This window comes from Zootoca vivipara, chromosome 1 (assembly GCF_965207765.1).
Source record: "Zootoca vivipara chromosome 1, rZooViv2.hap1.1, whole genome shotgun sequence".
NCBI lineage: Eukaryota > Metazoa > Chordata > Lepidosauria > Squamata > Lacertidae > Zootoca > Zootoca vivipara.
In genome coordinates, this window is record NC_142582.1 from 73,371,817 (window position 1) to 73,398,582 (window position 26,766).

Below are 26,766 nucleotides of genomic sequence, written 5' to 3' on the forward strand. Positions count from 1 at the left end.
TCTCCCCCCCCCCCCAAGCCGGGGCAGCCCCTCTCTTTTCCCGAAGCCGCCCTCCGCCCCGCCCTCCATGTCACTCAGCACCTCTTTCCCCGCCCACTCACTGCTCCGCTTGCCAATGAAGGCCCGCTTTCCCCCCTCCCGTAGGACGTTGCCGAGATTTTTTTTTTTGGAAACGTGCGTGGAAATATTTGCATATTTATCAGGCCGAGGTTCTCTCTGCACCAATGCGGGCGGGCGGCAGCGTCCTCCTCATTAGCATACACACCTCGTCGTTCTGCATAGCGCAGCAGCAAGCAGCGGCAGGCGCCGGCGCCGGCGCCGGGGTTGGCGAGGAGCGCACGCAGTAGCCGTCCGCATTTTGTGCAACCCTAGAAGGCGAAAGAAGGCAGGCAGGCTGCTGGCCAGGCGAAGCGCAGCGGGCGAGCGAGCGAGCACTGGAATGGCTGCAGGGTCCACTTCCTAGCGGGGAGGCTGCGCTACACGCGGCGTCGGCGGCGTCAGGAGGGGAGCTCGGCGAGGCTGCCATGGCAGAGCCCAGCGGGGCGCGTCCTTACCTGCTCGCTTGAGAGATGATTGACGACGAGCTGCCGCCTCTCCATGGAGCGGGAAGGAAGGGGAGCCGCTGAAGCGTCGGGGGGATTTTGCTGAGGGGAGGAGGAAGGGGAAAGGAAAGAGGACTCGGCTGCTGCTGACGCGGAGCGCTGAGGTGGGCAGCCAGGCAGCCTGCCGGCCGCTATAGCAAAGACTCCGCTCAGGCGAAGAAGGGCCCGCGGAGAAGGAAGCGAGCGAGCGAGAGAGCTACTGACTGGATTTGGCCCTTTCCCCCTCGACGGGGAGACCCCCATCTCGGCGGCTCCCCGGGTTGCCCGAGCGACCCCGCGGGCAGGTCTTGGCGCCGAGGGCGGCTCTCGCGATGCGCTGCCTGCCGCTGCTCGGCTTCTTCGCCTGGGGCTTCGCGAGCTTGCCTGGGCCCAGCCGAGAAGCTTCCCCTCCTCCCTGCCCGCTTTCCTGCAGCTGCGATGGGGACGGCGGGGTGGACTGCTCCGGGAAAGGGCTCACTGCCGTGCCCGAGAGACTCAGCGCCTTCACCCACACCTTGTAAGTCGGGCGGGGAAGGCGACGCGGGGGGGGGGGGGTCGGGAGTTGGTGGTTGCGCTTGCCTTCACCTTGCCAAACAGGTTGTGTGCGCTTTCGCAGCCTGGCCTGATGGAGGGGGGGGGAGGCGGGAAGGAGCCTCTTTCTTTCCTTTCGTTTGCCCCAGGCCTGACTGCGAAGCTTCACCTGCGTGAAGATCGGCCCCGCTGCGGCGAATCGAGAGCTGCTGCGCGTACCCTTCGCTTACCTGAGAAGCGAGTCCCATTGAATTCAATGGGACTTGCTTTAGCGGAAGCGCGCGTGGGGTCGTGCAGATTTGATACGGGGTTCTTTCTTTTTTCTCTTTCTTTCTTTCTTTCTTTCTTTCTTTCTTTCTTTCTTTCTTTCTTTCTTTCTTTCTTTCTTTCTTTTAAACATAGCCCTTTTTCCTGTGGGTGCTCCTTCAAAGTAAATTCAGTGGGGCTTCCTCGCAAGTAAGTGTACGTAGGATTCCAGTGCTTAAATTGTAATCCGGATTCCGGTGTCCACTAAACTTGGCGTCAGGCAACCTTACTGAACACCTCGAGACTTAGAATCAGGGTGTCGTTGTGTTTTCAGGATGGCTAAAGGGCTATTTAAAAAAAGGTCGAACTTTTCCTATCACATCCCTGGTTTTTCAGGTGGGAACGTCAGGTGAACGTTTCTGAGTGCTAGAGGGAAACGGTTGGTAATTCACTAATTTTGCATTCATGAGCATAGGCTACAGCAGGCATGTCAAACCTGCGGCCCTCCAGATGTTTTGGCCTACAACTCCCATGATCCCTAGCTAGCAGGACCAGTTGTTGGGGAAGATGGGAATTGTAGTCCAAAACATCTGGAGGGCCGCAGGTTTGACATGCCTGGGCTACAAGGATGTCATAACAAACACACATAACTTAAGTGTGTGTGTATATGTGTGGTGTCAATCCTAGGCATCCTCTCTTATTGAACTTCCAAGTAAACATACCCGGTAGATATGATTGGGCTGTAAATTCCAAGCCCTGTTTTACAAACCAGCAGGGAAGTTTTAATTGAATTGAGCCTAGCTACTGATTTGCCATGTCCCCCCTCCTCTTTTTTTTGAGGCTGTGTACACAATACTGGCTTAAAGCGCAGGTGGGTTGTTCTTTCTCTCAATTCAAATGGAATCTGTGGCTTGGGGGGACGGGGACGCATCAAAACACAGTATTTCATAAGGAATCATAAGACTGATACTGGATAGATACGGATCATGGAGAACGTGTCAGGTGGGAGCACACTGTGGATGCAGAATGAGCGGGAGTGTAAACACAGCCTTAGCCTGATTCTCCAATAATCAGCCTTTTAGCTTTTCTAGTAGAACATAGGAAGTAGCCATGTAGTGACTCCGACCACTGGTCCATCAAGCTTAGTATTCTCTACACTGACAGGCAGCAGCTCTCTGGGATTGCAGACAGAGTTCTCTCAGCCTTACCTGGATACACCAGGGATCTGACCTGGGGCCTTAATGCAAAGCAGATGCTCTACCACTGTGCTGTGGCTCTTGTGGAAAAGAAGAATGACCCTTGCAGCAGTCCTTGTTGATCTTCTGGTTAAGATCTATGTGCTGAATAAAAGGGTGGGGAGGACAATAGCTCTCAGCTGCTAACTTTCTCACCCACATATCTCTTGGAGAAAGGAAATACCAAGAGATTTATGGAGCGGTAAAAGTAGAGCTTGGGATGCGGGTGGCGCTGTGGTCCAAACCACAGAACCTAGGGCTTGCCGATCTGAAGGTCGGCAGTTTGAATCCTTGCGACGGGGTGAGCTCCTGTTGTTCAGTCCCAGCTCCTGCCCACCTAGCCGTTTGAAAGCACGTCAAGTGCAAGTAGATAAATAGGTACTGCTCTGGCGGGAAGGTAAACGGCGTTTCCGTGCACTGCTCTGGTTCGCCAGAAGCGGCTTAGTCATGCTGGCCACATGACCTGAAAAAACTGTCTGCGCCGGTTCCCTCGGCCTATTGAGCGAGATGACTGCACAATCCCAGAGTCATCCGCGGCTGGACCTAATGGTACCTTTACCTTAAAAGTAGAGCTTAAGCACCTGCTAGTGTCTGTGTTGCATGAACAAAAGCAGTCTGCTAAATTTACAGGTATGCTCTCAAGCAGACCTGGTTTGGTTAAGGCAGAGCCAACATGCAAATATTTTGGTGCTGCAATATTCAGGCATGTTGACTAATGACACCTGCCTTTCTGTATAAATCAGTTGATCCTGACAATGTTACTGGTGCTTGGATTTGAAAACAGATGCAGTAAAACTGAGATTCCAATACAAATAATCCCAGCCTTTCTATCTAACAATGCCATTATAAGAAAAACTAAATACGTACCTCAGAAAACAATGCTAGGTGTGTACTGGGATCTAGGATTTCAAGGGTGTGGTGTTCTAAGGTGTGTGTGTGTGGTTAATCACACCTGGTGCTGTGTATGCCGACTGTCTTAGAATCATAGAGTTGGAAGAGACCACAAGGGGCCATCCAGTCCAACCCCCTGCCAAGCAGGAAACACCATCATATATGGCGTGACATATGGCTGTCAAGCCTCTGCTTAAAGACCGCCAAAGAAGGAGACTCCACCACACTCCTTGGCAGCAAATTCCACTGTCAAACAGCTCTTACTGTTAGGAAGTTCTTCCTAATGTTTAGGTGGAATCTTCCTTCTTGTAGTCTTAAAAGCTCTGAGGAATTTCCTAAAATTGTTACGCTTTCAGTCCTAAAGCTTGTTGAGCATTCAAATATCCAGTGCTTTAATGGAAATTCTAAGATATTCAGGGAGCACTGAAGCAAAGTGCTGCTTGGTTTCAAAGATAGTTGGAGGCTGTAAGCTGAATTTGTCAGCTGAGAAGATTTGAGGCAGACAAGAAGAATAAATAATTAATTTTGAAATGGATTATGTAGCAGAGTTGTATTGCTTAAAGGCCAAGAGAAGGTGGTAGGGATTAACATTAAAAATAGCTGTGTATATGAAACCAAAGAGGATTAGGTAGGAGTACATAAAATAAGGATTATGAATATGAGAACAGGTTTGGAGTAAAATGAGGTAGCTAGCGCAGGGCCGTGCCATTTTTAAAATATCAGGAGTACTGTATACTTTAAAAATGGAGAGAGGAAACAGATACTTGTGCAGATACTCTCCGTTTTATTTATAATTATTACAGTTTTTCACTTAGTCACTGACTGTTATTTCCACAAAATAAAACTGATTGTTCTTCAGATAGGAAATCTAGGCAGGGATGCTTCAAGCATAAATGCTTTTTCAGCTGGATATTGGCAAAATATTAAAGGATAAGTTTATGCTTGCTTAGTTTGGCTTGCACACTTGAGATGTTATGAGAGAGCTTGGGATCTGCAATCCTATATACTAAAACCAAACTCATTCTGGGAGTGCCAATTGATTTGGGTTATGCAGACCCAACAGCCATAGGGTATGCAAAACTGTACACAAAAAGTTGGGGGAGGGGAAAACCCTAAAAGGGTGTTGGGATGGCAGAGCAGCTCAGTGGCATAGCTACCAAGTCTCCTGTTTTTCGCAGGAAACCCCCGGATTTTAATCCGTTTCCCGCTGTTATCCCGAATAGAAAAAAATCCCGGAAATCCCCTGGATTTCCTACCTGCCAGGGAGGCTCCATTTTGGGTGCCACTCTGCCCATGCCTGGGCACCGGAAATCAGGCAGAGCGGCACCGGAAGTTGCTTCTACACATGTCCGGACATGCGTAGAAGCGACTTCCGGTGTCGCGCTGCTGCTGATCCCGCATTTTTCAGCGGGAGACTTGGCAGCTATGCTCAGTGGGGACTGAGCGTTCTCAGTTACTATGGAATATTTCACTAGTTACTATGGAATAAAAACAGTAAACTTGAACAGGAGGACAAAGTGGAATGTCCCGATAAAGGACATGACTGGGTGGGTGGCATGCTGCAGAGGAGAACTCCACACTGTTGAATTTTGTTGTAGGTACTACTTGTACAGTTTGACACTGGAGTACTTGCAGCATGCAAGGGTCTCACAGTTTGATGGTCTCTGAGTGATAGTATCTTGAAATGTCTGGCTTAGAAAGTTGCAATGCTAAGCAAGGCTTCCCACAAATCTCATAATAGGGCATGTTGGGTGTGCCTCACCTTTCCATGAGGGGTTAACAGTGAAAAGCTATAATGAATGCTTGTTTTGAGCTGCAGTCAGGTCTCTTATTACTAAAATTTCACTGCTTTCCCCCCTAAGAATATTGTGGTATACATACCAGTACATTTAGATCTTGTCCACACCAAGCGGGCAGCATAAACGTCGCTGCCCCATGGGAATTTTAAAATACTGATTTCCTTAGTATATCCTTAGCAGTTTCTGGATTAATTTCTGTTCTAGCCCACTGCCACAGATTATTACTATTATAACCCTTTTGCAGTTTTAGAACTTTGACATTCACTTTTAGTAGATTCACTAGGCCAGGTGTGATGCAACAGACTATATCCGAAGCATGATTTGGAGATTCATGAGTGTGTCACAAGTTTGTGTTGTTTACTCTCCTTCCACTTTCTTTTGTGAAATCCAGTCCCTCCTTGAAATCCTCCTATTTAATCCCCTTTCCCCCACCAGCATAATGTTTGCCACGCTAACTACGGTATAGGTAGTACTAACTATAGCTATGGAAAACCAAGAAGTGGAGAAGGCGATTTTAGGAGAGAGTGTGAGATCCTGCAGAACATGCCAGAGCCTTTAAAATATGGGTTTGAGGGGAAGGTTGCTTTGCATTTATGACATTTGAACTGGGCCAAACATTTATGTTGTGTTCAGAATGTATGCTAGACTTCTAACAAATATGGACACGCACTGTTTTCTTTTTCTCTCTAGTCACAGGAATAACTCAAATGGCTGCAAGGGGAAATGAGAGAAAGTGAATTGCATGTTAAGGTTATTCTGAGCAAGTTGAGGGATTGAAAACCATTACATATTTAAATCAGCCTTGAAAATAAGGTCACAAAATTGCTACCAGCAACAATTTTACCAGCCCATCTGCCCACACACATACGTTAATCATTTGTAGCATATCAGTGACCTAGAATAACAACTCTGATACTGCAATTGCTTATCTCCCAATTTGCAAAAGGCTCCCTGCCTTGAGGTGAGCTTTACTGGCCACAAATAACCAGGCAAATGGCTGTTTATAAACCAAAGTATCTTATTGTAAATGAAGTTTTTTTGTGATAATATAGATTAATATTTGAAAATCAGTATAAAGAAGGGAAGCATAATAGTTAAGATAGATACAAGCCTTACAGGCTGGCTGGCACTGGTGTGGTAGGAAAGAGGACAGTTTAATGGGACATGAAGATGCATGACTGGCAGTTATAGCAATTACTAAAAATACTGTATGTACTCAAGAATCTCTTGGATTGCTTGGTTTCAGGAGATGTGATTTCATTACCCAGAGTTTGTTGAGATTATGACATTGCATTGTTGCAAGATAGGTGATGTCCAGCACATTGACTATGCTAACACAGTCAATTGTGTCTTTTGCCACAATTCCGCTAGCTTATACTAATGAGCATGCTTGTTTTCTCTTGCTCTTGAGGGTAGGACTCAAGGCAAAGGCTTCAAGTTACAAGAAATGAGATTCCAGCTAAACATTTGAAAAAAACTTTCTGACAGTCAGAGCTGTTCAGCAGTCGAACAGACTCCCATGAGAGGTGGTGTACTCTCCTTCTTTGGAGGTTTTTAAGCACATGGTTGGATAGCCATCTGTCATGGATGCTGTAGCTGAGATTTCTGCATTGCAAGGGGTTGGACTAGATGAGCCTTGGGTCCCTTCCAACTCTTAGATTCTATGATCATAACTCAGTTGAATTGATCACCATGATCATAACTATTACCTAAGGCAAGGAAAGCTTTTCTTACACTATTTGTTTATTTTCTCCATGTTTTGCCTTGACCATGTTTTCCTTTTTATTCAGGTGAAAGGCTAGAGTGATGGCTTAAAATATCACAGTTCTTTGATGCTCGGTTGATATAAAAAGGAGGTTGCCAACAATCTTATGTGCTTCACTGCAGGCACTCAGTGTTTATTGGCGTGTATTCACCATGCCATTGCTTGAAGTGCACCTAAAGAGAGTCAAATACATGGGAGACACCATAGCGAGAGAGCATCACCCAACAAGAGTTTTAGCGCCTTAATGGAATTGATCCAATTCAGGATGATTGACTGACCTAGCATCTAGATACATTACTTACCTTTTGAATAATCAAAAAAAACAACAGGAGTCAGTAGCCTCATCTGGAAGCAAGGAATAAAATAATCCAGTTCTAGTAGACATTTTTCCTTGATAAGCGTTATAGTAGGCTGCAGTTCTTTAACATTGTTCTTGCTTTCTTTAGTTTTTAGGATTCCTGTCAAACAAGTTGTCCTGTGTGGTACTTCTAGTGCAGCTGTACAGGGCCTGGCCATGTTTATTTACATTGGTTTATATTTTCTCTCTCCTCATCCTATGTATAGTAAAACCACAATTGCTGTGTTCCATTTGGTTTGCTTCTTTCATACCAGTTGTCTTCATTTAGCTTCCCTCACTCTAGCCTCCATAATTTTCTTTCCGAAAATTGTACAAGAGGTTTATCTTTCAGAACATGGAAATCCAAAGTGCTATGCTCAGTTAAAATAGGTTAAATGACAATTAGAAATGTTGGCTACTGCTTAATATAAAATAAGTGAAGCCTTCATGCTTGGTTTCTAATAATAGAAGAGACACTAACTTTGGGCAAAAGTTCACCTGAAATTAATTACAGTAGGCTTCAATTTAAACATTATCTGGAATAGAGTGGAAGAATTCTTCCTCCAATGAGACCTGTTTGTACAAGTTTTGTGTGTACTGGTTCTAGAGGGAATCTTAGTGGAGTATCTTCTTTGTGGAATGTCTTTCATCAAGCATTTTTGTAGATGCCCACTTAAATGAAAAGGAGTGTGCAAAAGAGAATGGCATCTGTTTCATGATGTTGCATGAGAACAGAATTTAAAAGCCTTCTAGGTACAGTACAGTGCAATATTTTTTTTCAATAAGGGAAGACTGGAGACTAAAACTGCCTTGCTCTAGTCTTGGTTTGTGAAAAGGGTGACATTACAGCCTTTATTTTCAGTAGTTAAGCTTAAAAAAAACCTTATTAGCTGCACTTTTTAATATGACCATAAATGTTTATATTGATTCTGAGGTTTGTTTATGTTTGAAAGGTGTTTGTCAGTAACATGCAAGGCACTCTATCTTCAATAAATATTCAGTATATTTCCAACATTGAATCACTTAGTTGGAGGGGTCATGAGGATCATCTAGTCCAACCCCCTGCAATGTAAGAATATGCAGCTGTCCCATATGGGGATCGAACCTGTGACCATGGTGTTATCAGCAGCATGCTTTAACCAACTACTTTAGTTCATATGGATCTCAGATCTTTTTTAACAAAACGGTAAGAATTTTAAAGTAATTTGCAGTTGAACAAAACCTGTGGGTTTGGTTTGAGGATTGCAGATCAGTGAACAAATTAAATGAACAAACAAACAAACAAACAAACAAACAGAACCCTTAATTTAGAATGGATTTGACACTTAGTTTTGCATCTTTTCTGGAGCTCATTTTTGCAGGAAAGTTTTCTTTGTTTGCTATGCGGAGGGAGTACCGAGACTGGTTTGCATTGTGGAGTGGTTGTGCATGAAAGTAAATCATTGCATCTAGCACTCATCAGTCTTCTAGGAAGTACCTGTTGTAAAATAGTCAGGTTTAGCATATGTAACTTGGAGCTTCATGACTATTTTGTACAATAGAATAGGGATCCTTTCAGAAGAATAAAAGTGTGCGCTGACAAAGTTAGGAGAGCACATTGGTCTGTACTTCAGAGATGGTGGTTGTTTTTCTTTCTTTCTATTTCAGCTATTTCCAATGACCGAATCCCAGTCCACAGGATTCTTTTAAATGAATGTGCCTTTAGGTTATATTATATAGTTCAGCTAAAACATTTCAGTTCCTTTCATTCATGCATGCAGATGAAACTGGTTACTGATCAAGGAAGTGTTTTCGATGGATTGCCTTGGCATTTTGCATTTGAACATAGTTTGGTTTGTCATGTTGCTGGAGGTAGTACGGTAATTCTTGAATTGCACACTAGTTTGCATTAATTCAGTGACATGTACACTGTGACTTGACAAAAGTTAATGTGAAAGTAGGTGGCAAAAGTCCATGAAGTCCAGGCTGATTAAAAGTAGGTGCTATCTTGTGAACTATGCAGGCACTAGGGATGTTTCATTAAGCAGCTATGTGATTCTAGTAATGAATAGAGGTCAGAGGTTAATGACCCATGACATGGCTTGTTTTCTAATGTTGTTCTCGTTATGAAAATGTGTGAAACTGCCTGTTAGAAGAGCCTGCTGCAGCTCTTGTTGGGTCATTGACCACACTTCTGAATCATCCTTATGTGGCTTAAGTTACGGTTCATTAAGTATATTAACATCTGACTGGAATAATTAAAACATGCTGAGATGGCCTGTGGTGTAAATGGTAAATCAGCTGATGTGAGGTTTCGTATGTGCTTGGATCCTAAAACAAATATTAATTTATGTGGAAGTTACATATAACTCAACACTTTTGAACATCAGGCCTTCTGTGATGGTATGCACAGTTTGGTTATAATATTTAGACAGTTATGCGATCTCATCTGACAATTGGCTCACATTCAGTTTTAGTTGGGTTGATGCATGCACACTTAGACAGATCCTTTTGATGATAAGCTTTCCCTCTACTTTTAGTTGCCTTTGAAATAATGATAATAAAAAAACCTGAGGAAAATAATAGGAAAGATGCATGGTATTCCAGAATTCAAAACCACTTCTTATTTAGAACAACAACAAAACCCCATATTTAAAAAAGAACATAGCTTTAAATTGTTATGGTGTCATGGTAACATTGCAATATATAGTACAGACTACAGATGCATATCTGTGAGGCACATAACTTTGCTTTGACATATGTTTAAGGAAACAAAAAGAAAGGATCTGTTTTTGAACAGGTGATAGTGTCAGCATATTTCTCCCATTGATCTGGGCAAGGCGTCTATGAAAGATGAACTTGTGTTTTTATTTTAATTTTTTTAAAAAGTCGATCCCTTTTTGGAAATCTCCATTTGGTGTCTGTGTTTGTCTGCTGTGGATTATAGATCAATACCAGTTTTTTTTAGTTGTGTCACAGTTGGCATGTCTTTGGTTATTCTGCATTCTGGTACTTAAGCAAACTCAAGTTATTCATGAACAGTAATGGGCTACCGCGGAGCAATATTGTTTAATACATTTCAGCAGCTGAAATTCTAGCTGAACTGTTAAACATGACACTTAAAATGTGGGCATTTTGTGATTTACAGACATGGTTGCATTTGGAAGCTAAAACGCTTTAAGATTGTTAAGCACATCAGAGTATGTATTTTTTATGTTGAATGTGTGTAGATTTGTGCAAGGGATTATATACCGGTATGACCTTTTAAAAATTGATTTTTGAGGTTGCGGTCTTGACATTAATGGCAAATTGATTTCACTGAACTCAGTGAAATAATGCAAACTGGTTGCATGGGAACCCAAATATCCTTGTATGTATAATTATAAATCTGGAAACTATTTTGAAATGTGCTAAAAGAAGTATTTGGCTGAACTTCTCTGATTTCACAGAGGGACAGGGCAAGCAGAAAGGCCATTGGCTGAGCTTGTATAAAAGATCTTCCATATCTTTCCTCAGTCTAATACATCAACATGGCATCTTTTAAAATATGATTCAGTATTGGGAATGAATGGTTTTTGGAAGGAATGATCATACTTGGACAAAGGCTCCCAAGATGGATACGCACCAAGGAATGAGGGGAATGAATTAAAAAGGAGTCTTGAGAATGGGCAAAGGACTTGAGAAGTGGTTGGGTGGAGTGGTGATATATACTGTACATTATTCAGGAGCTCCGTAAGAGGATAAGAGTTGGCATTGGTGTGAGATAACTAGCCAAAACGATGGCCATAGGCCTCTACTCTTACTGTAACATATTATTATTTGAATCATGCAATTTCTTCAACTGTTTTGAGGAGCTCAGTATCTAATGCTCTGTAGATTTTATCAGTAATGCTGATCTGCAGTTTGGATTTAAAGACAATGGGTGAGCTGAAGTTTTTTTTATACTTCTGAAATGGTTTGTTTAAAGGACTTCAATTGACTTAGGGTTGTTGTTGGGTTTTTTTTTCATTCTATGTCTGGAGAAAGATTTCTTGTGTCTTGTGTCTCCACGGAGGCTACAGAAAGGAAACCAAGCAATATGGTTATTGGGGAATTAATTTATATTGCCTTTCCATTAACACACACAAAGGGGCTAAGTAGTCAAGATTCTACAAAAGAAACTGGAAAGTTTCCTTCCTTCTTGCCCACTCAACAAAATGCCATTGCTACCATAAACCCTTAACAAAATACTTGAGCTGTCAAGATCATTGTTTCTTGCATAGGTTTTGTTTTGTTGTTTAACAAATTCATGAAGCAGGCCAAAACGTGAGCATCATAGAGGCAGAATTTTAACAGGTATAAATGGTATACTTATTAAAGTATAGCAACGTAAACACATGGTATAGTATCTGAAATGTATGCATGTACCTTACGGATATATATTTAAGTGCATCTCTGCAGGCCAGATGTTAGGTACCAGAGCGAGATTTCTGTAGTTCACATCCTGCATTAACTGCAGAAAACCGGTCCACATGTTGAAAGACAGCTCCTCCCTGTGCCCCCCAGGATGTCTACATGTTAAGGTGTGGATGTTTTGAGCTGGGGAAGCCTACAACAGCCCTGTATGGGAACTGGAACCATGCACAATTGGGACCCCAACTTCTGTGTACAGTATATGCTTCCCTGGCTTAAACATCCACACTCAATGCATGCATGTAAAAAGGTAACTGAGAGCCATGCGATCATGGAGGTGGACCATGTGCATGGGTTCCCTTCACATGATTTAATGAATAAGGTGGACTTATGTAGAGGAAAATGTATAAAGAGCCAGTGTGGTGCATTGACTCCTATGTTAGGTTTCTTTGTGAGATGGCAGATTCAAATCTCCCCTCATTCAGCTGTGAAAATCATTGTATGGTGGATGGAAAGTCTTCCAGTTCATCCATGTGTGTGAGGGACTAAGACAACTTACTAAGCTCCTTGGTAGAAGAGTACATGACAATGTAATAAATACGACTTTTGTTCAAGGCAGAGCAGCTTTTGCCTTTTGCCTTTCAAAATATAAGCATAAGCACACACACACACACACAAAATGAAATTGAATAAAAATAAATACAGCAACCACAGCAAATACAGCAGGCAATAGAAACCTGCAATGTATTAGCATGTGGTTCCTTTCAGAAAATGCTGTGAAAATGCCTGATCATAGAGTTAATATGTTCTTCATTATAACCTGAAAGTACTCAGTGGGAATTGGTATGGCGCACTTCAGTTCTGGCCATTTAAGATTTGTGTTCTTTGAATTAATTTCAAATTCCAGTGACCTTTGTGGAGAATCTTGCCTGTTAAGATCATAATCTCATGCTTGGGTATTATGACGTGAAGTGAAGACACTATTCTAAGTGAAGAATGCAGCAGCTGGCAACTTGGAACTGGGATGTGTTTCCTATCTCCTTTTATTTGGTCTCACTCCTGTTGGTGTTAACAAGTTTGATTTATTTATTTTATTAAGCTTGTGGTAATGTTGACTAAACTGTTAATATTTTACAGAACGAGCATTATGAGAGAGTTATGTTTGTACTAATCTGCTGATGTAACAGTGTTGAACATTGTGTGAGTGTATATGTGTGTGTGTGTGTGTGTGAGAGAGAAGATGTTTTGAAATATTGTTTTACTTTTTACAGTGCATAGACCTGTTTTTTGAGCAGAAACCAGAAGATAAACTTGGGCCATCTCAAGATTCTTTTTGAATGGTATCTGGACACAGAGCTAATGCATGAACCTTGCTCAAGATACCTTTTAAAATTCTAGCTTTTAGAATCCTTTGACTTTAATGATAAATTAAGTTCCATCAACTAAAAACAGTGAATACTAAAAAGTGAAAGAATAAAATGGGTGCAGCGGTTAAATTATTAACTGTATGTTACTAGCAGAAGACCTTGTTATAGACCTAATATTTTACAAGTTCAACTATAAAATATGAATTACTGCCCCTGAAATTGATCTGGTGGTAGAGGAGGATCTGAACTAGCAGTGACGAAGTAGGAATTGTCATCTCTGTGTTTGACAGTGGTGGAGAAGGCAAGGGAGTGAACTGAAAATAAAACAGCCAGCCTCACAGTGCCTTTGGACAATCCTATGGAGGAGCTGCTCTGGATACCATCAACCTATCTCAAAAAGGATGTGTTAGGGCTGGGAAAGGCAGATTAAAATGGCAAAGGTGCTGTTGCTCCTTCCTTATAAACAAAAAAGCTAAAGGGTCTAGGCCTAGAGGTTTAGAAAATTAGTGTGGAGTGAGCTGCCTTTCTCAGTGAGCTGTAACTTGAGGTCACTCAGTGAAACTGATTGGCAGTAGACTGAGGGCCAACAAAGCACTTCACACAACACATAACTCAAGTATTAAATTAGATGTTGCAAGATGAGATAGCTGCTCACATTAGGTGATTTTAAAGAACATTAAGACAAATTCATGGAGGATAGCTCTAATAAATGTGAGAGTAAATAGAGAGAGCCTCCCTATTAAGAGCAGGGCCGTCTTAAGCATACCTGGCACCGTGGTGCGACGGATCCCTCCGGTGCCCCCGCCCTGTTTCCCAGGCCGGAGCCCTGCGCAACCTAGCCTGGCCGTAGGGCCGGCCCTGGGCCAGGGGGTGCTGCCCGCCCCCCGTTGCGACGCCCCTGCGCGCAGCGGAGGCGGCCCCAGGCCCGCGCGCCTCCGGAGAGCGGCCTGAAGCTGCTGAACAGCTGAGAGGTGTGCTTGGGGCGGCCTCTGCCGTGCCTCTCAGTGGGCACAGCGGCGTCCCTGGTGGCCTGGCCCACGCCACCGGACCCGGGCCTAGAGACGGCCCTGATTAAGAGGCAGTGAACTTCAGATTTTCAGTTTCCAGCAGTGGGGAGTAGAAAATAGTGGAAGATGGTTGGTGGCACTCATGCCCAGCTTGTGGAGAGGCATATTGTTGGGGCACTGTTGGAAATAAGCTGCTGGACCCTTATATTCTCAATCAGATGAATAAATAAATATTAATGTGAGTGTAATAATACTCTTCTGATCAGATTCCATGTCCTTTATTGGAGAAGAGTTATGGACTATGTTCTAATCTAAGAGACTTGGGTTAAGGTTCTTAAGTTTGTCATGAGCTTGCTTTGGCTGTAACAGTGTTTCTTGGCCTTAGGACCACATTTAAAATGTTGAAGTGTTGCATCATCATATCACAGTGATAGTGTAAAGTCCAAGGAATATGGTCCTCCATCTTGTGAAAATAAGTATAATTGAAGGAAATCTTAACTCCTATACAGCAACCGTCATGTCCCTGTGGGTTGTATGAGATGCCCTTTCTAGGCATGAAGCATAGGAATCTGATGGAGTTTGTTCAGATGTGGTGGCAGTAAGGAAATAGGCAAATATTCATGCACTCTCACTGTAAAAACATAGAATGGTCTTTGTGGTTAATTGAACATTTGATAGGGATACATCATTTCAGTGCTTCTGTTATCTGCATGTTTGGGTTATTTTTCTCTTGTGCGTCATGATAACGGTCCTCTTCTTTTAATGTTGCACATGCATTTATTTGTGATATTCAGTGTTGCCTTTGTAACCACTGAACATACAGTTTACCTGCCATTGAAACAACAAACTGTATAAGCATAGGTTAGGAATTGGAAGGACAGGGAACCTAATTCCATGAGCCTGAAATTGCATTAACTTGGTTTGTGTTCAACTACTCGCTCCCCCATTGTCATGGCAAACCAATATTGAAACAGGGGGTTTCAAGAGCCAGTTTGTGATATGTCATCGGAATTCAAAGAAAACAAAAATGTTGAGATGGCAGAAGTCCCCCTTTAAAGCAGCACGTGGAATCCCAGCAATATGCTTAAAACAAATTTTGAAACCTTACCCTCCTCTTAGTAAAAGGCTATCTATTCATGCACTAAAACTCCAGACATATTACTGTTAGCAATCTTTTAAGACCTGGCATTTTGCACTTTTCAGCTAGAGTTTGTCATATTTTATGTTATAAACATTCCTTAGTGTCTGCACCACTAATGTGTGTGTTTGTGTGCCAAATAAGGTTTCTCCTCAGGAGACCATAACAAGATTCTCTCTCTCTCTCTCTCTCTCTCTCTCTCTCTCTCTCTCTCTCTCTCTCTCTCTCTCTCTCTCTCTCTCTCTCGTGTGTGTGCAGGCATTCTTATTATTTTCCGCTTCCTGTGACCGTGTGCCATTTTTCTTCTCAGCACTGCACTTAATATAAGATGCAGTGTACTTGGAATAGCTCTACACTCACTCTGATGATGATTTTTCAAGAGCTAAAATGTAACAGTATTCCAGTTGCAAATACGTACACAAAAATAGTGTGTGCCAGTTTCAAAAATGTAGGCTTCTTTCCCCCTTTTAAATACAAGAAAACAGGCATGTAATGCCTCATTGAAAGATGCCAGTGGGGGGTGCTTTGTGTAGGTCTTAATTAAGGGCTTTGAAAGTTCCAACAAAGGGAAAAAGAAAATGCTGCAGGTTATTGTTATTCCACCCCATTGGCTCAGCTAGCTGACTACCCATTGGTGCATTTTGTCCATTTTGAAACCGAATGGCACTTTTGTTCATGGTTAACAGAGGTGAAAGAAGCCAATTATTGGCAGTCTTTTCCACAGGGAAGCTGCAGACTGATTTAACCAAAGGCAAGTATGCACTTTTCCACAAACCAGGCTGTTTGTCTTTCTTTGGCACTGGATGAAATGGGAGCTTTCCCTCAACTTACATGCAGCTATAGCTGGATAAAACTGTTTCAGTATTTCAGGTACCACTTTTTGTACAAAAGAAACTGCTTGTTTTCTACTTGCTGCAGGTGCTTGGGTGAACACATTTGTTTTTATCATAGGATTCACATGATACATTCCACTCAATCTTTGCCCCTCCTGGCTCGTAACAGCTAGTCACAAGAGACTAACTGACTTTTATCAGCAGGAATGTCAATGCCATTTTGAGGGTCATGGTTTGGGGAAGTGATCATGTGCTCATGAAGATGCTACCTTTAGACCCTGTTGAGTTAATGCTAATGGGGGACTTTGTGGATCAGCTAGTTGCTGAAATGCCGTGTTGGCTGGGATCTCATATATTTCCCTGCCCACTATAGTAGATTTGTAGTCTCTGGGTCCTCTTGGCCCCACAGCTGCAACCTGGAGTGTCTTCTATCGGCTCTGCTGCATCACCAGCAGCACCGACTAGTGCAGGGGTGTCAAACTCAAATTCATCGGGGGCCGCATCAGCAGTTTGGTCACCCTCAAAGGGCCGGTTGTATCTATAGGACTATGTGTCCACTCTTTATTATCATAAATTATTGTCACTGCATTCAATTATTACTGTTTTTTTGTAATAATGTAAGTAATAACTAGCTCTGAAAGCAGAAACATAGTCAGAATAATGGCAAGTAGATATTCAAATGTACAATTATTGTACAATTTATTGAAAAATGATTTTTGGTAACTGCACTGGGTGGTGGAGGCTCGCTAGGGTTTCATGCAGGACCTTTGCAGAGCTACTAGTACTTGGAGATGCTGGGGTCCTTCTGCATGCAGGACAGATGTTCTGCCAGTGAGCCACCACCCTTCACCAAAGGGACTGGCTGAGGTTGACTCAGTGGAGCTGCTCTCCTGGTTCCAGGGTTTAAGGGCCAGAAGTATAAAGCAGCATCCTATGTTTCTGAGGAGAGGGAGAGGGAGGGGAGGGGAGGGGAGGGGAGGAAGGAAGGAAGGAAGGAAGAAAAGAGGGAGTGGGAGGGAGAGAGGAAGGAAGGAAGGAAAGAGGGGAGAGAAAGAAGAGTAGGAAATAAGGAAGAGAATAAAGAAGGAAAGAAAAAGAAAGAGGGAGAGAAGACTGAAAGGGAGAAAGAAGGAAGGAAGTAGAGGGAAAGAAAGAATAAGAATGAGGGAGAGGAAGAAAGTTGAGAAGGGCGGAAGGAAGAAAGGAAGGAAGTAAGGAAGAAAGAAAGAAAGAAAAGAGGGAGCAGGAGGGAGAGAGGAAGGAAAGAGGTGAGAGAAAGAAGAGGAGGAAAGAAAGAATAAAGAAGGAAAGAAAAAGAAAGAGGGAGAGAAGACAGAGATAAAGAAGGAAGGAAGGAGAGGGAAAGAAAGAATAAGAACGAGAGAGAGGAAGAAAGAAAGAAAGAAAGAAAGAAAGGGAAGGGGGGGTCGCCGCCTTGATTCAGCGCCAGAAAAGAGCACGAAGGGACCCAGGGGCAAAAAGCATTTCCCCGGCCCCAGCTGTTTGTCGGCGCTTTGTTGGCAGGGCGCTTCAGCAGCAAGGTCCCACTGCTGGGTCCCGCTGGCTGGGGCGCTCGGCGGGCCACATGACGAGGTCTGGCGGGCCGGATTTGGCCCCCGGGCCTTGTGTTTGACACCCGTGGACTAGTGGAAGTTATCCATGGTATTGTCATTCATGTCCTGATAACCTCCAGATTGAATTACTGGAATGCATTGGATATGTACTGCCTTGAAAATGGTCCAGAAGCTTCAAAGGGTACAGAATGTCACCACACCATTCTAGGTAGTGTCCTAGGAAGAAAGGAAGGTCAACTGAAGCCAAATTGGATAGCTTTACTTAACAGTTTGAATCCCTCAAAGAATAAAGTCCTATCTTCATTGATATAAGATCATATTCCTCCAGTTTAGGAGCAACTTAAATCAACCATAATTAATCTCCAGCTTTAAGAAATACTAGGCAGTTTTTGTATTTATTCTTGTTTTCCACCTCAAAACCATCTGTAAAATTGTTAATTTGAGGTACATTAAGATTATATTCTAGTCTCTTGAGGCCTATCAAGTGCTTCAATGGGATCTATTTACTTCTTGGCATGTGGTTGCATGTTTTCAAGCTTGCACCCAACTATGTAATTATTTTTCAATTGTTGCTGCAAGAACAACATTTTGTCCTTGTTAGAAACTGTTAAGTAAGTTTTAAAAAATACTTTGGTATAAAATGTGCAGTAATACTTGAAACTATTTTTATGTAGAATTAGACAGTTTTGAACATGCTATTCTTGTTGGCTTAGTTACAGCTAAGGCTATATTTATAGTCCAATTTTGCTTTGGTTTTATTGCACTTTTTAAATATTAGCTTTCGAAATGTTAGGCTTACTTCAACTTTTAAGGCTCATATTGCTTTCTAAATATTGGGTGTGGCCAACAAGAGGTCCAAAATAAACTGGATGAAAACTGAAGGAAATCTAAAATACTTAGTGTTTCTAAACTAGGCATTTGAAAATGGAGTGTAGCTGTTGAAAACCCCCTGTGGAGGAGTTACTTAACAGAGTGAAGATGGTGACTTTATTTATTTTAGTTACAGGTAGGTAGCCGTGTTGGTCTGACGTAGTCGAAATAAAATAAAAAAATTCCTTCCAGCAGCACCTTAGAGACCAACTAAGTTTGTCATTGCTATGAGCTTTCATGTGCATGCACACTTCTTCAGAAGGTTTATTTTATTTATTTTAGTGTGTTTGTGTGTGTTAGAAAATGCTGTGAGTTTAAGTTGCATTCCTAGTCATACTTACTGAGGAGTAAACTCCATTAAATTTAGTGGGGCTTGCTTATGAGTAGACATGCATAGGGAATATACTGTTAGGCATGGTAATATATAGTTTTTCTTTAGGGAATGAACACATTCTCAGTGGCTTCAGAGTTTCTCTCTGTGAAGAAGGTTATTTACTTATGACGGGTGGAGAAGCTACAGCTCTCCAACTCTAGTCAGCCCTGAGCCGTCATGACTTTATGGCTGGGGATAATGAGAATTGTAGTTCAGCAACAGCTGGAGGGTCCTAGGTTAGCAACACATAACTCAGAGAATTGTGTTCATCTTCATGAAGGTAAAGGGACCCCTGACTGTTAGGTCTAGTCACGGACGACTCTGGGGTTGCGGCGCTCATCTCACTTTACTGGCTGAGGGAGCCGGCATACAGCTTCCAGGTCATGTGGCCAGCATGACAGAGCCACTTCTGGCGAACCAGAGCAGCGTACGGAAAGCCGTTTACCTTCCCACTGGAGCAGTACCTATTTATCTACTTGCTCTTTGATGTGCTTTCGAACTGCTAGGTTGGCAGGAGCTGGGACCGAGCAACGGGAGCTCGCCCCATCACGTGGATTCGCACCGCCGACCTTCTGATCAGCAAGCCCTAGTCTCTGTGGTTTAGACCATAGCGCCACCCACGTCCCATGTTCATCTTCATAACTGAGAGTTATTTCATTGCTCCACCTCCAGTATGGGTTGGCTCCTAGGTTACAAGTCCCTATAGGATTCTATTGATACAATACCAGTTCTAGGGTACAAAAGATGAGTTGCTTTTGCCTTTCTTCACTTTTTTGTACTTGACGACTCTCTAAAGGACTCGGTCTTTGATCCAACCATACACTAGTGGAGCTCCAAAAAGCATTCAAGGGTGTGGTGATAGTATGCCCATGCCTGTTAACAGCCCATCTAGCATACACATATTCATTGATAGATACCATAGTTACTGTTTATTTAAGACTTATTCAGACAATAGATGACTTCCTGTCATAGGGTGATACAATGCAATACACTGAACATGCTCACATTTCTTGTGTGTTGCTGGCTTACCATTATGCTACTGCATGCTGCCCAATTGTTCCTGCTTCATTTTCCTCTGGGATAAACCATGACACCACAGTTAAGCTTGGCTGCTTGTGTCATCTGAATTCAGGAATCCTGGCTTTGTGCTTCATAACAAGCTGGTCTCATTAGCCAGCCGTAAACCATGGTTTTCATAGAATCATAGAGTTGGAAGAGACCACAAGGGCCATCCAGTCCAACCCCCTGCCAAGCAGGAAACACCATCAAATATGGCTTGACATATGGCTGTCAAGCCTCTGCTTAAAGACCTCTAAAGAAGGAGACTCCACCACACTCCTTGGCAGCAAATTCCACTGTTGAGCAGCTCTTACTGTCAGGAAGTTCTTCCTAATGTTTAGGTGGAATCTTCTTTTTTGTAGTTTGAATCCCTTGTTCCGTGTCCGCTTCTCTGGAGCAGCAGGAAACAACCTTTCTCCCTCCTCCATATGACATCCTTTCATATATTTGAACATGGCTATCATATCACCCCTTAACCTTCTCTTCTCCAGGCTAAACATACCCAGCTCCCTAAGCTGTTCCTCATAAGGCATCGTTTCCAGGCCTTTGACCATTTTGGTTGCCCTCTTCTGGACACGTTCCAGCTTGTCAGTATCCTTCTTGAACTGTGGTGCCCAGAACTGGACACAGTACTCCAGGTGAGGTCTGACCAGAGCAGAATACAGTGTTACTGGCTTTTGAGGGATCAGTAAACCAGGTTTCTAGGCTCAGATGTTCTAGGAAGCACTGAAATATTTGCACAGAAATATAATACCAGGACAGTCCCCCACTTACTGTATTGCACATTTCTTAGGTTCAAACTTTGGTGTTTGGAAAGAATGCTAGTTTTAAAATGTAAAACTGCCTAGTAGTATATATTTTTCTACTATTACTAAGCAAGTGGAACCTGCAACAAAAAGGGGCACTGTGGGATGCTCCTGTTCAGTGTTTTATGCATATTGTTTTATTTTTTAAATTGTGGATACTATATTTCCATTAATTAATTCATTGAACATCTCTCATTTCTGTCGCTGGGGACGGTTGAAAATAGTTCTTCGATATGAACCAAGAAGTGACCTGTCCTGGCTATTTTATGTTTTTCTCTACCCTCTTTATAGCTATGTGTGTCTTCTTCCACCCCACTTTTTGTTCCCTTCTTTCCATTCCACCTATGACATGGTTTTCTGCCATCCCCATGGATGTTCTCTGTCCACTGAGGACACTCAGAACTTATTGAGGTAGTGCAGGGGTTCCCAACAAAATTTTCTCGAGGACCCCTCATCGAGCCACTATTGTGACAAGGACCCCCATTAATTCCTAATCCTAAAATTAAAGTGAGAGCCAAATTAAGAGTCTTTTTATATTTTATATTTATACGCTTTTTACAGTTCTTCCTCTTCATCTGTAGGCCTTTGTCGTTTTAACGAACCATTTTTTAACCAACGGTCCATTTTTAACTACGCGAACTGTAGCTTCCGCGAAAAACAACGCTTTGTTTACAAACACTACTGTTTTGCAAAGAGGCAGCGCGCACCAGGGAGGAGGGAGGGGAATGGAGAAGACAGGGTACCTGCGCAGTAGCGCACAAATGAAGCTGACGCGCGCAAAGCATCTTGGGGAGGTGAGTGTTAGTAGAATGCGCGCTGCCTCTTTGCAAAACAGTAGTGTTTGTAAAGTGCCACCTAACGGCATACAGCAGAACTACTGCCTCTATCTAATTCTAGTTTTGTGCTAGACTCTGCTCATGCAGGAAGCGGCCAAAACAAAATATCTGTTATCATACGAAATATATTTAATATATTTTTTATTCTAATAGCATCTTACGGACCCCTCTGGCATAGCTCGCAGACCCCTGGGGGTCCCCGGACCACCTGTTGGGAACCACTGAGCTAGTGGATGGGTGGGTATTTTATCCTGTTTAGGATTCTGCCCTAAAGTTTTTTTTTGTACTTCTGCAAACCTTCTTGTGCATGGCTAACTTTCATTTGGGCTTGCATAACTGTGGGCACTGAATAGTCATTGGCCCATGGCCTGCCCCCCCTTTTTGTTTCACTTGAAGGTCGTGGCCCAAGTCTTCATAGGACTGTGTGTGTATATTCAAGAACTGGGCCCCAAGTTTCAAACTTAGTATGGGAAGAAAAGCTGCATATGCCACTGAATTTTCTCAGGAACATTGGCATCAGCCCCAAACCTTGAATGTATAATGCCCGTGTTGTTTCCCTTCCCTAATGATCTGGCTTAATTTCAAGGTTTTTCCATGCATAATCAATGGAAAGAGAGATTTTCCACTTTGTTTTGGCACCTTTTTTTTCTCTCTCTCTCCAAATGATCTCAAGTCTTCATACAAATGTTACAGATAACCTAGCACACCTGTTTGCTTGACACTCCAAACTTGGCTTGAGGAGTGTTCTGTTTTTCAGCACTTGTCCTAAGGAGCTGATATCCCAGCCAATATTTTAGACCTGTTGGCAAGTAGACATTAGTGTAAAAGAAACAAGTGCATGAATACACACTGTTTAATTATTAATACAGTTGCAATTGGGACATAAAAACCCCTCCTTCCATTTAAGTGTGCTGCATGTTCCCATCAGTAGAACTTGTGATTCTCAGTGCCCATTTAAATCTAACTGTGAAATTGGCAAGGATTCTAACAATATACTTTCCCAACAAGAGTGAGTTGAAGACAGTTGTTACTCCAGAGATTTCTTTAAACATACAGTATTGGGGTTTTTTTTTAAAAAATTTTTTATTTAAATCACCAACACCAAACACAGACAGTGAAACCCCCCAGGCATCCAATACATTGGATGTACATAAACAATAAAACATATTTAAATCAACACGTGTACAATTCTATATATATATTAAGCGCCACACTCCACAAGGTTTATTTCACTTTTAACATTTTAATTACTGCAAATTGTTCAAACCTCCCCAAATAATTCAATATATTTTCAAACCAATCCTCCTCTTTCTCATTGACCTTCCGCCCTTTCATTTTACACATCTTCACAGTTAGGTATTCTAATGTTCTAATATTATTCAATTTTCCCCTCCCATTTGTTCACCTCTAGCTCTTCTGCATTTTTCCAGTTAGTGGTACCTCGACTTACGAACGACTCGACAACCGAATTTTTCAACTTACGAATGGGGGTAAAAGCCGCGCACTTAATGAATGTCTCGACATCCGGGAAAAACCCGCGGTGGTTTTAGATAGGGATTTTTTTACTTACGAATTTTTAGATAGGGTTGCTTTGACTTACGATTTTTTCTGTTTTCAATGCATTCCTAAGGGATATTGTGTTTCCAATGGCGTTTTTCAACTTACGAATTTTTCGACTTACGAAGGTGCATTCGGAACGGATTAAATTAATAAGTCGAGGCACCACTGTACTCGCTATAGCCTGTCTAGCTGCAATTACCATCAATTTTACCCATTTACGTTCCTCTTTTGTTTTTAACCCAGTGCTACCAAGGCTAATAAGAACCATTAATTTAGATATATCCACCCTTCTACCCACAATTTTCAATATTTCTATACCAATCTGTTCCCAAAACTTATTAGCTAACAGACTGTCCCACCACATATGACTGTACGTTCCCATCACTCCACATTTCCTCCAGCAATTCTTACTTCCGGCTTTTGTAATGTGATACAACCTTACTGGTGTGTAATACCATTTTTGTACCAGCTTCAACCCCTGTTGAAGCCCCCTGGATTATTCTAGAGGTCGCAACAAAGGGTGGTTGCTGAAAGATTCTTTCCCAATCTTCATCCGAAATCTGTTCCTGTATATCTAACTTCCAGTATTCTTTCAAACTTTCTTTTGGTGTTTTCCCCATATTTAATAATACCTTATACAATTTTGAAACTATTTTGGCCTTATCTATCCTATATCCTTTCACTAATTCTTCAAAGGGTGTAATGATTCTCTTACTACATTTTTTAACTACTTCTTCCTTCAACAGGGAGGAAATTTGTTTTCTCTGTAATCAATTAATTTTATTCCAAATTCCACTTTCTTCTTCCATAATACCCTCTGTTTCCCAACTTTTCTCCATATCCTGAATTGAAATCTCCTTCAATTTATCCCCTACCTCTTTCGGTATGAGCTTCTGTAACGGGGGACATTTTATTATAGTACCACATTTTGGTAAGGGGAGAAAGGTCAGGAAAAAGCTTACTTCTCCACTTCTCCCATACCCGAATGGACCCTGTAATTGTTGATATTTTGTCTACTTCCTTTTTCCTTTTCCTCCTATCGAATAATCTTATTTTCCCTACTACTACTTCCAAGTTCTCCCACTCTGTACCCCCCAAATCTTCCCTCTGTTCTCCCTCCAACCAACTCATAAGATGTCTCAGTTGGTAACTTTAAACATATTGATGTTTCATATGTCTGTTTTAAAAAAGGGAAATGCTAGTCAGTTATATGAGCTAGGCTGATGGTTCATGGGCTGCTCATGGTGTAAAATGTAGGCAGACAACCAGAAAACTACTGTGTAAATATATTATTATTATTGCTATTATTGTAATATCTTTATTTATAACAATATATTTATTTATAACCCGCCTTTTTCCCTGATGGGATTCAAGGTGGCTTACTTATAAAAATAAAAACTGCTAAAAACATAGAAAAAGCCATCATTAAGAACAATTAAAATTTGTTAGAAGTAAAACTGTATACATTTATAAAATATATTAAAACCATAAAAATCCTTACAGCACAAACAGCCCAGCACCATTTACGGTGTATATATACATATGCCTGTGTTCAACCAAATGTTAATATAATATTCACATTGCTAATTGCTTCAGCATAAACCGGGGGGGGGGGGTCCCTTGAAATACGAAAGACATTTCAACCCTTAGGTCATCCATGCTCAATGCCTAGTAGTAAGAAATCACAAATCCTCAAAAGTGCAACAAGTTCCTTTGAAGCACCCCAAATCTTCATACATACTAGAGGTTCCTGGGGATTTTGATGTGCGTTCAGTCAGAGTGCAGATTACTTCTCCCTTTGCATAGAACAAACTTTGAAGCCACGGAGGCTGTTTCTTAGATGGTGTTAGATGAATTATGGTGCAGACAGGAGTGCCTCTTTCAGTTTTCCTGCAGTGCTTTCCTGTTGCAGCAGTTGGGATGATTGCAGGATACGGATTATGGCATTTTCACAAACCAAAATGTCTCCGTGGGTTTGTGGGATGCAGATTTTGAATGTTATGACTGAAATACATGGTAATCTAGTGGGAGTTGTTGAGGTGGGGCATGGTACATATCCAGATTAAATAAGATGATTTAATTAGGAATCAAATTTTGTGACATATGCAAATTTCTTCCTTTGGTTTCACCCCCTCCTTGCAATTACAGCTACATGCTCTGTAGTAACTTTAGTGTCAAATGAGATGTGATATTAAATGAGACAGACGGATGCCAACAAGGCACAGAAAGCAGGGCCAAAATTAGGAACTTGGTCAGGGTTTTAACACTTTCCCCCCGCTTGCAAACTTGGTTTGAGACCCATGGACCTAACTACTTAAAAAAATAATAATCATGAAAATAAAGGTAAAGGGACCCCTGACCATTAGGTCCAGTCGTGACCGACTCTGGGGTTGCGCGCTCATCTCGCATTATTGGCTGAGGGAGCCGGAGTATAGCTTCCAGGTCATGTGGCCAGCATGACAAAGCCGCTTCTGGCAAACCAGAGCAGCACATGGAAACGCCGTTTACCTTCCCGCTGTAGCGGTTCCTATTTATCTACTTGCATTTTGACGTGCTTTCGAACTGCTAGGTTGGCAGGAGCTGGGACCAAGCAACGGGAGCTCACCCCGTCACAGGGATTCGAACCGCCGACCTTCTAATCAGCAAGCCCTAGGCTCAGTGGTTTAACCACAGCGCCACCTAATCATGAAAATACTAATTGCATTAATGACACCACATCTCGTTAGGTTTCTGCTTCTACTGGGGAAAAAGAGAAGTTGTTTCAGGAGATGTGAGAAAAAGGTTCAGATCCCCCTTGCTACCTTCCCCTTCTGATGCTTTCAGCACACATTCCTCTATACATGTCCGTGTAGAAGTAAGTCCCATTGAGCTTAAATTGGTACAGGATTGCAACCATGATTTCTTTCTTGCTTTGTTGGAATTATTAACTAACCCAGTTTTAATGAATGATTCTTCATGTTTAGGCTGTCCAAATACACACAAAAATTACATTAACCTGATTTGGCAATTTTGTGCTATTTTGTTTGTTTTGTTTTTTAACAAGATCTTTTTGAAATATTGGAGAGTGGAAGTATTTTTTAAAAACAACAACAGCAACACAGCTCAGTGCAGATCCTGGGAACTCGTGAACAGGCCTTGCAAACAGGGACAAGGATTGCTGGAGGAGACTGAAGAGAGTGAGCTTGTTTCTTTTGGAGTAAGGCTGCTTGCTTGCTTGCTTTTCTGAGCTTCTTAAAAGTTTGATAGCAGGCCTCAGGGAGTGACTGAGTGCTCTGTTAGAGGCTTGATTACTTTTCCTGATTACTTTTCTTTCATTGCAGACCTGAGGGAGTGTGTGGCTGATTGCTCTGTGGGAACACAGGATCTGAGGGGGAGGAGTTACAGCTGGGAGGAAATCAGGCTGAGGGAGGAGTTAGCAACCAGCAGCAATCAAACTTAGCTCAGTGCAGATCCTGGGAGCTCGCGAACAGACCTCGCAAGCAGGGGCGTTTGCTTAGGAGTTTAAGGGGGAGGCCCAGAGTTCTGTCTCTTGGTGTGCATAGGACCAGAGACATGGAGGGCAAAGGAGCTGCTGCAGTGACCTGTAA

At 42.4% G+C, this 26,766-nt stretch overlaps 1 protein-coding gene across 1 annotated transcript in view; it reads left to right on the forward strand.

Moving 5' to 3' along the window:
• Positions 1-173: 173 nt before the first annotated feature.
• Positions 174-26,766, forward strand: part of LGR4 (leucine rich repeat containing G protein-coupled receptor 4) — an 85,880-nt gene continuing 59,287 nt past the window's right edge. The window contains exon 1 of the mRNA XM_035117726.3: positions 174-1,098. Within this exon, the coding sequence (XP_034973617.1) occupies positions 914-1,098 (185 nt within the window). The 5' untranslated portion in view covers positions 174-913. The remainder of the gene's footprint in view (positions 1,099-26,766) is intronic.